This window comes from Vigna umbellata, chromosome 10, assembly GCF_029865625.1.
Source record: "Vigna umbellata cultivar VRB3 chromosome 10, Vumbellata_1.0, whole genome shotgun sequence".
In the NCBI taxonomy this organism is placed as follows: Eukaryota; Viridiplantae; Streptophyta; class Magnoliopsida; order Fabales; family Fabaceae; genus Vigna; species Vigna umbellata.
In genome coordinates this window covers 17,316,892-17,330,252 of record NC_142174.1, presented here as the reverse complement: position 1 = coordinate 17,330,252, position 13,361 = coordinate 17,316,892, and the positions used below count along the sequence as shown (strand labels likewise).

Sequence of the window (13,361 nt, the reverse complement as noted above, 5' to 3'; positions counted from 1 at the left end):
TAGTTAACATGTTGATAAAAATAGGTATTTAATGAAATTATGAAGTGAAAAAAAAAAGTGTAGTTGAATTAATTTAACAGGTGAGAAAATGGAAACTGGGAGGGGAGGGTTATGATTTATCATTGGCTAGGGTTTTGGCTGGCGCATGTCACGTGTCGAGAATCCGACATGACTACTCACACAGAGTGCACAGAGATCTGCAAAATATAGAACAACCACCAAACACAAACTTGACTCACCCTCTTCTTTCTCTTTCTGTTTCTGTTTCTGTTTCACCTTCTCAACCATTTCTCGGTCTTTAATAAGCTAGAAAAGTTTGCAACATTGCCGAATCCTACCAAACAAGGTCATCATAAAATTCCCTAAAAATCACAATCACACTCATCACTTTCTCCTTTCAACAATGGAAGAGGTGTGGAAAGACATAAATCTTGCTACCTTAAATGACCAAGTCACACGCTCCGCAACAACGCACTCCAACTTGGGAGGAGTAATCCTCCAAGACTTTCTCGCTCGACCCTTCACCATGGATCCACCAAACACCATTCTTTCCTCTCAAACTCCCTCCCTCTACGGCGCCCCCTCCTCACCGGCACCACCACTCCTCACGGCTCTCAGCCTGAGCTCACACCCCCACCTCCATTTCGACCCTCACACTCAAAAACCCTCACATCCCCACCACCCTCCTCCACCTTCCAACCACTCTTGCTTCACCACCCCAACCACCGCCTCCTTAGGCGCCAAAAGATTCGCAGAACCCGATTGCAACCTCGGAGACAGAAGAAACAAGCGCATGATCAAGAACCGCGAGTCCGCTGCACGATCGCGAGCCAGGAAACAGGAAAAATTTAGCTTCACCTTTTCGCTCTCCTTAATTTTTCCGACCGTGGGATTTAAGTCCCACAATTCTAGGTTTAACTGAATCTAGTAGTTCCGCAAATTTAGGTCGAGGATAAAAACAAAACAAAAAAAAGTGTCATGAGGTTAAACGAAACAAATATCACTGTTGGCAAACTGGATGTATTACGCGCCTTACACCGTTTTTTTTTTTGGTCTCTTCAGGCTTACACGAATGAATTGGAGGTAGAAGTTGAGCAATTGAAGGAAGAGAATGCAAGGCTGAAAAGACAGCAAAAACAGGTATGTTTCTGGTTGGAGAATTTCCATTTGTGTATAGGGGGTTGAATGCGTTTCACAAATAACATTAAGAAGAGAGATAAAATGACAGAATTTGGGAACATACTATAAAAAAACAGAAGTGGTGTGATTAATGTCCTACGTCATTGTATAGCTAAAAAAGTGGTTGATGGTTTGATGTTGCACTGGTAGTAGTAGAAGGTGATTGTGTCCCTATTTGACTGCATTTCAGCTGAGTGAAGTTGCAGCCAGTGAGCAAAAGAAGAAGAGTAGCCTATATCGAGCATCTACGGCTCCATTTTGAAGAGGGTCCTCGATGGTTTAACCCACTTCGCCCACATGCCCCTCAATCTTCGGTTTACCCTTTTCAGTGATAATGATGTAATGCATTTCTGGATTTGTGGTCGCCACATTTCCACCTTTAAATTCCTATTCCTTCCTTTTCTGACCTTACATAGTAATAGTATATAGTGTAGTAGTAATTTGGGGAATGTAAGAGAAGAAACAAGAATGTGGTTTTTGCTTCTTCCATTCCCTACTTATTTTCATTGCCCTTTTTATGGTATTGCCTTCCTAACTAGTTTTGAGTTTTAACGTCTTTCTCTTTAGTTTTTCCTCTTTATCGCTAAAATTTCTTCATGCGGAGAGTAATGTTCCTGTTTCTTGTTTCTTTCCTGAACTATCCATTCTTGCCCTAGCTTATCCAACATTGCTTTATATGTATGTTTTAATTATTAGTACATATGTAACCGTACCATTTCACTTTAAAACCTCTATTAATGTTTTTCTTTTTTAATCTTTCTATCCCATCAACTTGTTTTATTTGCAATTTTCTTTATCTCTTTTGAGATGTCATCACTAAAACTCATCACTCATGTAGCATGCATCTAGGTACCCATTATCTTCTTTTGGAGAATCACTTTTAAACACTTTATAAGTTTTCACACATTTAATCAACCGTCTAGTCTTCCTTATAGATCTTTTTCTAGGTTTCAAAACGAGCCATTTCGAATAATCTTTAATTTGTTATCTTACAACTGCTTAATTACCATAAATGTGTTCTACGAATTAACAATTTAGTTAATTTAAACTTTTAAAACGATAGTTGAAATAGTAATCAAACTTAGAATTTATTATTGCCTTTAGCATTTTGATACTTTTTTAAACCCATTTAGTATAACATTTATTCTTTTATTTTTTTAGCAAAATATTAAGTTTAAAAAATATAAGTGTATAAAATTAATAGAGTATAATTATGTTTTTTACAAAAGATCGAAAATATAAAAAAATGAATATAACAAGATTTTTAATTTTAATTAAAATCTTTAAAAAAAATAATTTGTTTCATTAACGATTCCGGCTAGTGGAAGAGGGGACCAGAAAAGTTTTATATGCTGGAGGATATTTTGCAGGACAAGACGTTTTGTTCTTTTGGCTACGTGGCGCCAACTATTATTATGTCCCTTTAATTTGGACTTTTTTCTAAAGAAAAAAACAGTTATTTAAAAACAAATTATTTTTAAGAAATTACTTTATGCCTATATCATGACATGGTTGACATAAGGAACTGGGCAAAAAAGGCTAGTAAAAAATATTTTTTTATGTTGTCATGTTTAATAAAGTTAATTTAGTAAATAGCCATTTAAATAATGTCTTATTATTTTTATCTGTTTAAAGTAAGTTAAACTGGTTTTTTTATTTTTTAAGTTTAAGTTATATAGAGAACAATCCATGTGAAGTGTTCCATTGAAAAACTGTGCCAATTACCTTTTGATTAGCTCTCGACATTATTTATGTTGACATTGGGTGGTTCATCTCAGTAGTTTTGGTCATAAATATTTCTCAGATGTTATTATTGCAAACAAAAATCGCATAAGAATTTTGAATCATTTTCGACGTATAAAAACCGTGGTTTCCCTAATTACTTTTGTATTTGTGAAAGAAAAAAATAATAATAAAGGAAAGTGTCAATTGTGTCTAAAAGATTGTTTTGAAAGTTAAAAATATCATTAAAAAATATGGTAATACTGGAAAATTCAGTTCTTTTATAAAGTTGTAAATTCAACCATAACTTTTGTTTTTTTATTTCTAAGGAAGTCATACATTCAAAATTTTCTAAAAATGATAAAAAGTCGCGTTTCTAATTATAATTTATTACTTTTTTAATTTTTCTTTAATCTCAATAATGGTATAATATGTTGAAAAATTAAGATGAATAAGAGAATTTACATGAAAAAAACAAGATCACTAACGTATAAATAAAAAATTGATAAAATACATAGTCAAATAATATTATAGTTTTTTATATAAACGTGTTCTCAATTTATTATTATCGAATTTTTTTCAATAAACTTGGCATAAATGAAAGCTAGAAACAAGTATGAGCATTATGGGATTCCAAAAGCAATAAGATGATGAAGGTAATGGAAATAACAACAAAATATGAAGCTATGAGGTGCCGACAGCTACATGGTAAAAAATGTGGTATAATTTGTGAAACAAAAAACATGTTTTTTGTAGCACTTTGTGATGTGTGATTGGGCCAGTGTTTATTGTGAACCTGGGTTGTCGCAAGGTGCAACATAAAAAACAACAGATAAGTTGCTACTTCCAACATAATTTATCAATGTTGTTTTGCGGTCCCCAGTGAATGATCAGATTCAGGTCCTTCGTGTTTTTTTTTCTTCCAACAAAAGCTTTATTTTTGGTTAAAAAACAATTTTAAGTTTAACTTTATTTATAAAGTGAGATTGTTTATATTTACATATATATATATATATATATATATATATATATATATATATATATATATATATATATATATATATATATGGGGTTTGCTAACGCGCGTACGCCTGTTTTTCAGTTGGTACATTTTAGCAATGTGTACCGGATTTTAGTAGACAAAAATATCCTTATATACCATGGATTCTAAGTTTTAAGGTTAAGGGTATTTTAATAATTTTCATTCTCAAAACTTAAAAAAAAAAAAGAAACCCCCCAAACCCTTACTCACCTCTCTCATTCCTCTCAACCCTTTCTCTTTCATCTTTCTCACTCCAATCTTTTCTCTATCATCTCTGTAGTCCCAATTGAAAAAAAACATCCTACTGTAGCCCCAATTGAAAAAATCAGAAACACCCTATTGTAGCCCCAATTGAAAAAATCAGAAACACTTGCCGTCAAACAATCTTACAAAAAAATGATTTTATAATGAGTTTTGATCTTATAATTTTTGTCTTATCTAATTTTATCCAATTTTCACACACATAAAGGAATTGGTAATTGACCTCGAAAAGATCAGAAATATTTGTTGTTAAACAATTTCTTACAAAAAATGATTTTATAATGAGTTTTTATTTTATAATTTTTGTCTTATGTAATTTTTTCTAATTTTCACCAGCATAATGACATCAGAAGAATTGGTAATTGGTCTGGAAAAAATCAGAAACACTCGTTGTTAAACAATTTCTTACAAAAAATGACTTTATAATGAGTTTCATTTTATAATTTTTGTCGTATATAATTTTATCTAAAGGAATTGGTAATTGGCCTGGAGGGTTTTTTTAGAGATGATGATTCAATATATGCAGATGATGAAATTAGAGAAATTAGTGAAGATGGTGAAATTGAAGAGATCTTGAATGAACCTTTGCCTGAAGGTGAATATGTCAATGACTCAACTCTTTACAAAGGCAAATTGTTTAAAGACAAGTGCTTCTGATTTTTTCAATTGGGGCTACAGTAGGGATGACAGAGAAAATGTTGGAGTGAGAGAGATGAAAGAGAAAGGGTTGAGAGGAATGAGAGAGGTGAGTAAGGGTTTGGGGGTTTCTTTTTTTTTTTTTTAAATTTTGAGAATTAAAATTATTAAAATACCCTTAACCTTAAAACTTAGAATCCATGGTATATAAGGATATTTTTGTCTACTAAAATCCGGTACACATTGCTAAAATGTACCAACTGAAAAACAGGCGTACGCGCGTTAGCAAACCCCTATATATATATATATATATATATATATATATATATATATATATATATATATATATATATATATATATATATATATATATATATATATATATATATATATATATATATATATATATATATATATATATATATATATATATATATATATATATACTATAAATTGTCTTTGTTTTTAATTAATATAGAGTTTCTAACCTACTTTCCATTGAACTGTGAACTAGATATTAGTGAATGATCTCGTATTGATTCAATAAAAGATGAAATAATATGTTTATTAAAAACTGATGTCTTCACGGTGAGTAGCACAATAAGCCAAACAAACAATTTTTTTTATTAAAATAAACTTTAACACTATGATATTATGTTAGGAAATAAAATTTTTTAAATTTAAATTTAGTTTAATTTTATAAAACTAATTTGTAAGTTCAAATTTGCATTACATATATTTAAATTAACTTTATTACGAGACTCCAAACAAAAAAATTGTTTTTTTTTCTCCTTTTATGAAATAAATATTTTTATCCTGTGCTGTAATGTGAGTGAATTGTTGAGTGAAGAGTGGAGGAATTGTCTTCTCCACTTGGTGGTGTGGGAATGTTGGATGATAAGGAAATTTGTTGACGTGGGTAGAAGAAGGGTGTTATTGGTGTGAATTTTGAATGTCTGTCTGAGATAACATAAAGGCTTTTATCGAAAGATGATGTGGTACAACAAATGGGAATATTATTGTCGATGTTTCAGCTGAATGAATATCAATGGAGGCCCACTAGGTTCCTTGCTTCCTTCTCTCACAACACAACCATTGACTTCACCAAAACCACAGGATAAGCTTTTTCTTCCTTTTTATCCTAAATTCCCCCACGCCAACTCTACTCATATCATCTTCTACCTAAAAATATCAAATTCCAACTTTTCACTTAATTAAGTTTTTTCCTTTGGGAATTTATTATTTTCTTATTTTCTTGTGGTTTATTTTTTATTACGTGCTTCTCTTCATCGAATAGTCATATTATATAAATTTATATAAGAAACTTTACATTAACTTACATTTGTAGTCGTTATTGCCTTCATGCATTTCAATATGATATGATCTATAACATGTCTAATTTGTTTAAAATTATTTATCGTAACTGATATCATTTGCAAAGTGAGTCAAGAAAAAAGTCTGTTTAAATCACGTTAAATATACATTGTAAGTTTCATGTTACAGTGATTTCAGAAAAAGCCTATACTCAATAATTAAAAGGAATATTTACGCCGCTATAATTTCATGGTAGCACAAACTTGTAGGAAGAGCTAAACAAAATGATAAATTGTACGCTGGAATAATAAGTTATCAATAATTATGTATTAAAAATATATTTAAATGTGTAAAACGTGAATAAGATTCCGTTGTCGTCCAGCGGTTAGGATATCTGGCTTTCACCCAGGAGACCCGGGTTCGATTCCCGGCAACGGAACTTTTCTTAATGTGTTTTTTGGACTGATTATATTTGTATTTATTTTATTCATTAGTTTTATCTAATTAAAATTTTGAAACACAATTTTGGAAAAGTCGTTGAGAGTTTTCAGTGGGAGGAGACGTGAAAATTCATCCCCAATTATTCACGAACACGATGTGACATTGTTTTCCGTGGAAAAACATCCATCTAGAAGGGTACTAATTTAAGAAACCTAGTCTCGGACTTTCGAAAACTAATCGTCGTAAGTATGATGAGATATATTCCAAAAACTATGAATGAATTAGTTGCATAATGGGACAAACTCAAATGGGGTTAAGGTTTGCACAAGAAAAGGAAATGCTAAGCTAGAAAAGGAGAGAAACGTGAAAAAGGTTGCAAAAAGTAAGATAAATACGAGAAAGGATATAAAATCGGGAGAATGTGTATGTGTATAAAGAGGGTGATAAAAAGGTACTTATTAACGAAGTAATTTCCAAATGTAGTTTTCAGAATTGAACAAAAAATTCAAAAAAGAAAAATATAAAAATAAAAAAGACATTGGGCTGGATAGCTATTGCATTCACCTATTGGGCCCTGATGGTCCCGTGGTTCGGTGAATTAATTATGTATTGGTCTAATTAGCTTCTGAGGAGAGAGTTTAGCTGATATTAATTTTTAATCTATTTTTGATAATTTTAATTAATGATAAAGCATGCGGTACAACATTTAAATATATCAAATTATTGGATAATTTTAGGCTTCAAATAGATCTGTAAATCACCGTATTGAATTAGTGCTGAGTGAGCTAGATCGAGGATGAATGTTGTGAAGATGATGATGTGTTTCTTAAAGAAAACAGAAAGCATCACGCTGAATGAAATTGCCTAAAGAGGAGAATGAACATTTTAATCCTATTCTTATTATGTAATTCATTATCAAATATTGGCATATAGAAGAGAATCGATTCCTCAATAAAGTAAAAGAAAGTGAGAAAAGGAAGACACGATGATTTGAATTCATATATATATCAGAAAAGAAAGGCAATTTGTTTGATCTTGGTTTATATGAGATTGGAAAGGCTTGCATCAAGAAAACTTGAAAGCATCACATACCAGCTATATGGAAAGAAGAAAACCATATCAACATCTCTTCAGAGAAGATTTCAGAACGATGAGACTTCTGCTCTGCTCCCAATGAGAAACGGCAAAGTGGGCATGTTTTGTGGTGACCCTTAAGCCATCTGTTTACACAAATCTTATGGAATTTGTGAGAGCAAGGAAGAACACGGATTTCATCTCTTGCCTTTAACCTTGACAGGCACACACAACACCAACAATCTTCATTAAAATTGCTGATGCAAGAAGGTAAAGGAGCATCCTTGTTCCTTTGCCCTTCGGCTAGGCCAATTAGATTGCTCACAAGTGATACCAAGCCTTTAAGAGTCATCTCATTTACTCCTGGGAAAACCATGTCAATAAGAACACCCTTTTGAAGAAAAGGAGTTGCAACTAATGGTCACAGTATCATAGAAATATAAGATTCATCTAGTGATAAAAGTTAAAATAAAGGATATGAGAAGTTTTGAGTTCAACTCTCTCTACTAATATTCAAAAGATATGAAATTGATCTGAAAAGAAAATAAAAAAAGTTTCAGATTTAAATTCTTCTACTATTAAAAGTTAACAATTAGTATTTGTCCATAAATAAAAATAGTTCCTTAGATGTTTTGCTTGGTTTGAAAGGGTGGTTAGATAAGGATTGTGTGACAGTTTCTATCGTCCAAACATAAAAGCGGTTACACCAACATCAGAGTGTTACATTTGACCTAGTACCTCATTCCTTTGAGGTAGAATAGTGCTATAAACTACCGGATTCCTAATTCCAGTGTAATACCAAGTGTATTCCACTATCTGTTTGATTATGCTTTTTCAACATATTTTTTCTTTCTCCTCCTTGTTTCTTACTTTATTGTTTTTTTCTAGTTTTCTGTTGTTGATCTTTTCATACATTTGGAATGGCGTTCAGGGAAGGCATCATTAGCTTGCATGGTTAATTGAGATAGAGATGTATTTTGAGACCCCTAGCTCGTAGAGCACTCATGTTCAATATTTTCACCAAATCTTATACTTGTCTTAGTCAATGAAAACTCATACTCTACTACTGTTCCCAGCCCACGTTTTGCATCAGCATGCACAGTCATTGCAAATGTAAGAATCCTACACAAACAATCACCTTTACACTATGTTGTAGATGCTGTGAAAGGAATCAATGAGAGTAGAAATAAAAACTTTTGATGCTTATTAATACCTTGAAGTATCTTCTTAAAGGATTTTTTTTTTTAAATAGACTACTTTCTCTGTAACTAGATTAATAAATATTAGTTGTATTGTATGATTGACAAACGAATATAGTACAAATTAAGATATTTTTTTTTATTTCTTAAAATGTTAAAAAACTTTTTATAACGAAAATTTAAAATACTTTTTGTTAAGAGAAAAAGCAGAAGCCTTTTTTCTAGTTTGTATAAAAATATTTACATTATGTACTTATTTCTTTGAGCTATTTTTTTTATTCATCAAAATAAGAAAAGAGAAAATTCTCTATTTTTTTTTCTTTTATTTCTATCAATCAAAATAGTACTCCTTTCTACTCTATTTCTTTTTATTTCTATTGGGTCCTCTTTTCTCTTCTTTTGTTAACTCAAAATCTAAATAGATATTAATCTTTTTTTATCTAACTAGTATGTTTGAAATTATTGGGTGAGTGCAGACTGACTGGGTACTTTAACATTTAACTAGATACGTAATATTGTCAACTAGGGATTGTAAGGAATTACTCTTGAATTGGCTGGAGATATTTCAACATCATGTTCATGTTGATAGTTTTTGAAGTTTAATCCTTTTTAAAAAAAAATGCACTGGTTATTTTTATAATGTACAGTGCAGGTATGTAGCTTTTTATCTTGAACTTTTAGTGTAAAACACGCTTGCAAAATGCACTATGAAGGATCTATCTCCAACAAAATATAGTAGAGTTTAGAAGGAACCACTACAACATTTACTTCACGTCATATTGCAAAGAAATAGATATTTGAACAGACACATCACAAAGTGTGTCTTTCTTGATCTGATTTACACTTACTTTTTTCACTGATCTCTTTTAGATATGACAATGGATAATAACATTTATTGATATCTGTAAAAACTAAATCCTATGATGGATAACGAACGTATTAATAACATGATAAAGTTACACTGTATAGTTGTCACTGCAAACTTTTATCTTTATTTCTTTATCTTCTTGTACCTACATAAAATGTGACTTACTGAGTTATAAACCAAACCAACATAGCAAAGATTTATAGACTGCCACATTAGAGGTTCATCACCAAAGACCCATTAGATTCAGAAGTTTCAAATTTTGTTATTGCAAAAAGATTATATTACAATGTACTAGATATTTACAATGCAGACAAGTCAAAAAGTTAAAAGAATATACAGGGAGAAGACACCAAAGAAAAAAAATTGAAAGTGCTCTCGATTTCCTTTATGTAAAGCTATTGATTATAGATCTCCATAGCCTTATATCACTTTAACAGAGGTTAGCATCCTCAAAACTTGTAATTGAACCAAACAAATTACAACTTCTGTTTCTTAACCAAGTTGTGTATCACTACTAATTTTCACAAGAGTGTAATAATAAACCTCGAATCATACAGTTAGAGAACTCTGGGAGATACAAATCAGCTATTCATACAAACAACGAAAGGGGAAAGTGAGATTAATTTGTTCAAATTCTTTTCATTCAAGGAAAAGAAGAAAAACACTATTCTTCCCTCCAAGCGAAAACAGCGTAATTTCTTTCTCTCACACAACATTACACTTTCAGCAGGGTCACAGAAAGTTGATCATCATAGAAAGAACAACAGCAACCAACCCTAAGGAACTGAAATCCAAACATGAAAAAATCTTACTAATTAATCTCAGGCACTTCTTCCATGACTCTCTTCATTCACGGCTGATAAATTGGTATCCCTATCATGTTTTGACGCATCTTCTTCCTCAAGTATCTTCCCATCTCTTGGAACCAAGCACGGTACCCCGTTTTTTATCTAACAAGTAAAAAGAAAAAAAAGAAACATAACTACATGAGTCAACACTCACCATTAAACAATATGCACGCTATCATGGGAGAGAGGGGTAATTTCCCCCTGTAATAAACATTTTCATTAAAAACATTTTATAATCCTCCTAGATTCTTGAATTTACAGATAGAACAAACTACAGATTCATAAATGCTGGAAAATAGGGCTTATGCAGTAACCCTTGCGGAGAGAATTAGGATTTCAGCAACAAAACAACATTGTCAGCTGATAAGGATCCTTAAAATTCCCAAAAGGATAAAAAAGGAACAGAAAATGAAATTGAAATGAAAGAGAAGAGGGGAATTAGAACCGACGGGAAAGGCAACGCCAATAGCATCACTGATCAGGGAATTTGATTCCTCACAATACCTGCAAAACCAAAGAAAGATTATAAGTAAAAAAATGAAGAAAAATATGAACATTTATGAAGAAATTGAGAAGAGAACCTCAAAGGTTGCTTAGAAAGAGGGCAAACGAGGATGTCGGATAGGGTTTTGGCTGCTTTTTGCAGAACCTCTTTACTTCCTCGCACCATTTCCGTTCAACTTCACTAACTCTTTCACGCTAAACTGCCAGGTACTCCTCTCAAGTAATTTTCATAAATTGCAAAATGGCCCTCTGATGAATTTTCCTAATTGTAGGTCTCAGGCTCCATCACGTTTACAATAAATATTTTTATTTTCGGACATAATGCTTAGAAATAACTTTCCTGAAAAATAACAAATTTAGTTCTTTTTCATATTGTTGGATAAATTCTGTAATGCATAAAAATTAATATATTTTATTCTTAGTATAAGAACAAAAATAACTTTAATTTTATTTATATTTATTAATATTTAAAATAATTAAGTAATGTTTAATTTTTAGTAGTTGCCATATATATTTATTAAAAAATATGTTAAAATTTTAAAGTAAAAATGAAATATTTATATGTTTTAAAATTAAAAATAAAAAAATTTATAAATAGTTAAACTTAAGAAGTCAAAATTGCATAAAACAAAATATCGGAACAAAGATTATGGGTAATTAAAAATTGGCTAAAATTATAAAATTAACAAATTTCATTTAATCCATTTGTTGTTTTTTTTTTTTGGGATGTACATTCAATGCTCCTATAAAAATGTTTTTAAAAGTTTTAAAAACTTACAATTTGATAAATGTTTTTTTCTTAATTATTTAAATATCTTTGTTTTGATCCCTAATACAATAATATTATTTGATCTCGAAGAGCCTTAATAGAGTATTTTAACCTTGTCCATAGCATGTTAAATAAAATATTTATCGTGATATTTTTCATTCAACTTAGATAAAGTATGTCGTGATTGTGATATTTTTAACTTTGGCTGTGGTTAAAATAATTTAAACTTTATCTAACTTAAAATTTAACTCAATATTTCAAAAATACTTTCAATTCACCTCTTCTTAGAATCTTCTTTTCAACTTTAAACATAACTTGGTTTTGGACAAAGAAATTCCATCTTAATTGTAATAGTGATATTATCTTTTCTATAAATATTAATATTAATTTTGACAACATTAAATTTTAAGAAATTATGTTTGGAAACCCTTACACAATGGAGGAAGAAAGAATGAAAATTTTTAATTTTTGAGAAAGCGTGACTGATAGGTCCCATTTTTCAAAATAAATAATCAAATTTATGATAAGAAGTAGATTGCTGATTTTTAAGTATATAAAAGTAATGTTTTTTTTTTAGGAAAATGTTTCTTCGACAACAGATTTTTGACAATAATTTGACAACGATACGTGTCACATTATCATTGGTTGTCTTTATCAAATTTTTTTAAAAGTTTCATTTTGTCTTCAAGGGCATCTTTGGAAAGAATGTTCAGAAACATTTTGGTACTTTTCACTTTTTGAAACAATATTCATAAGAAAAACCTATTCCTCTCTTCGAAACTCTCTCACCGCCTTCGACATTCCTCATTCGAATCTCCGTCACCGAAGTACTGTGTTTATCCACTGTTGTTCGTTCGTTGCTTGGGTCCACCGTTGTCTCCGGAGGAAGTCGTCTCTCTCTGTCCGCCATTGAAGTGTTGTCTTTGTATCGCTTGGGTCCACCGTTGGCGTCATTTCTCCAAAGCTTTCGTTTTCTCGCTCGTGCTATTGTTCCTTCGTCGGTTGGAATAAAGTTTCTCTTAACATGACCTTTTCTTGGGGTAAGTTGTTGTCTATTGGCTTCTTGGTTGGGGTATTGAAATTATCAAATGTGTTAGTAATCTTTATATCTCTTAGTTGTTTCTGCTTTTGGAAAATTATATTATTTTTTTAATTATTTCTCTATATTTACATATTTGGAATTTTTGCAGCCCAATTTTTTGGTTCTTGATTTGAGATATTTGTTTCGCCAGAGCAAGGTAAAGTATGTAATCTTTTTTATAGACTTTTGTAATAACTAATTTATTAGGAGCCTTGGTGATTGAGAACATTAGGTATTATGCTCATCAAACATATGATTTGTTGATGTTTCAATGAGAAAAGTATGCTTGATTACAACAATGTAAGTATCAGTAACTTTGTTAAAAGACTAGATGATTTTGGTATTGTGTTAATTTTTTAAAGTAACTTGTGTTGATTTCAGGAGCAATTGCAAGTATTTAGACAAAAATATATATGGACTGGA

At 30.9% G+C, this 13,361-nt stretch overlaps 3 protein-coding genes and 1 non-coding gene across 5 annotated transcripts; 2 read left to right on the top strand and 2 right to left on the bottom strand.

Annotated features, from left to right (window-relative positions):
* Positions 1–260: 260 nt before the first annotated feature.
* Positions 261–1,585, top strand: LOC124835745 (protein FD-like). Its single transcript, XM_088099884.1, has 3 exons — positions 261–838; positions 1,060–1,140; positions 1,370–1,585. Exons 1-3 carry the CDS (start codon positions 404–406, stop codon positions 1,439–1,441), a joined length of 588 nt encoding a protein of 195 aa, XP_087956010.1. The 5' UTR covers positions 261–403; the 3' UTR covers positions 1,442–1,585.
* A 4,936-nt stretch (positions 1,586–6,521) lies between these two features.
* TRNAE-UUC (transfer RNA glutamic acid (anticodon UUC)) lies at positions 6,522–6,593 on the top strand. The gene has a single exon. It is a non-coding gene; the product is annotated as a tRNA-Glu (tRNA).
* A 988-nt stretch (positions 6,594–7,581) lies between these two features.
* Positions 7,582–9,461, bottom strand: LOC148192066 (E3 ubiquitin-protein ligase At1g12760-like). Its single transcript, XM_088099916.1, has one exon. The coding sequence runs from the start codon at positions 8,043–8,045 to the stop codon at positions 7,680–7,682; it is 366 nt and encodes a 121-aa protein (XP_087956042.1). The 5' UTR covers positions 8,046–9,461; the 3' UTR covers positions 7,582–7,679.
* Positions 9,462–9,609: 148 nt separating this feature from the next.
* On the bottom strand, positions 9,610–11,349 carry LOC124835723 (Trm112p-like protein). Of its 2 annotated transcripts, XM_047310697.2 has the most exons (4): positions 11,166–11,348; positions 11,034–11,088; positions 10,549–10,686; positions 9,610–9,881 (listed from the first exon to the last, which is right to left on the bottom strand). In XM_047310697.2, the coding sequence occupies exons 1-3, from the start codon at positions 11,252–11,254 to the stop codon at positions 10,558–10,560; spliced, it is 273 nt and encodes a 90-aa protein (XP_047166653.1). In that variant the 5' UTR covers positions 11,255–11,348; the 3' UTR covers positions 9,610–9,881; positions 10,549–10,557. The 2 variants fall into 2 exon arrangements, with proteins under 2 accessions (XP_047166653.1, XP_087956043.1); XM_088099917.1 differs by lacking the exon at positions 9,610–9,881 and having other exon boundaries at positions 10,269–10,686; positions 11,166–11,349.
* Positions 11,350–13,361: the final 2,012 nt, after the last annotated feature.

Bases quoted from the DNA above. Each gene is read 5' to 3' on its own strand.
- LOC124835745 (XM_088099884.1), top strand. From the start codon at position 404: ATGGAAGAGGTGTGGAAAGACATAAATCTTGCTACCTTAAATGACCAA. The intron at 839-1,059 runs CAGGAAAAATTT...TTTTGGTCTCTT, and splicing joins CACGATCGCGAGCCAGGAAA to CAGGCTTACACGAATGAATT. The intron at 1,141-1,369 runs GTATGTTTCTGG...ACTGCATTTCAG, and splicing joins TGAAAAGACAGCAAAAACAG to CTGAGTGAAGTTGCAGCCAG.
- LOC124835723 (XM_088099917.1), bottom strand. From the start codon at position 11,254: ATGGTGCGAGGAAGTAAAGAGGTTCTGCAAAAAGCAGCCAAAACCCTA. The intron at 11,089-11,165 runs GTTCTCTTCTCA...TTGGTTTTGCAG, and splicing joins CTTTCTAAGCAACCTTTGAG to GTATTGTGAGGAATCAAATT. The intron at 10,687-11,033 runs GTCGGTTCTAAT...TTTACTTGTTAG, and splicing joins CTATTGGCGTTGCCTTTCCC to ATAAAAAACGGGGTACCGTG.
- LOC148192066 (XM_088099916.1), bottom strand. From the start codon at position 8,045: ATGGTTTTCCCAGGAGTAAATGAGATGACTCTTAAAGGCTTGGTATCA.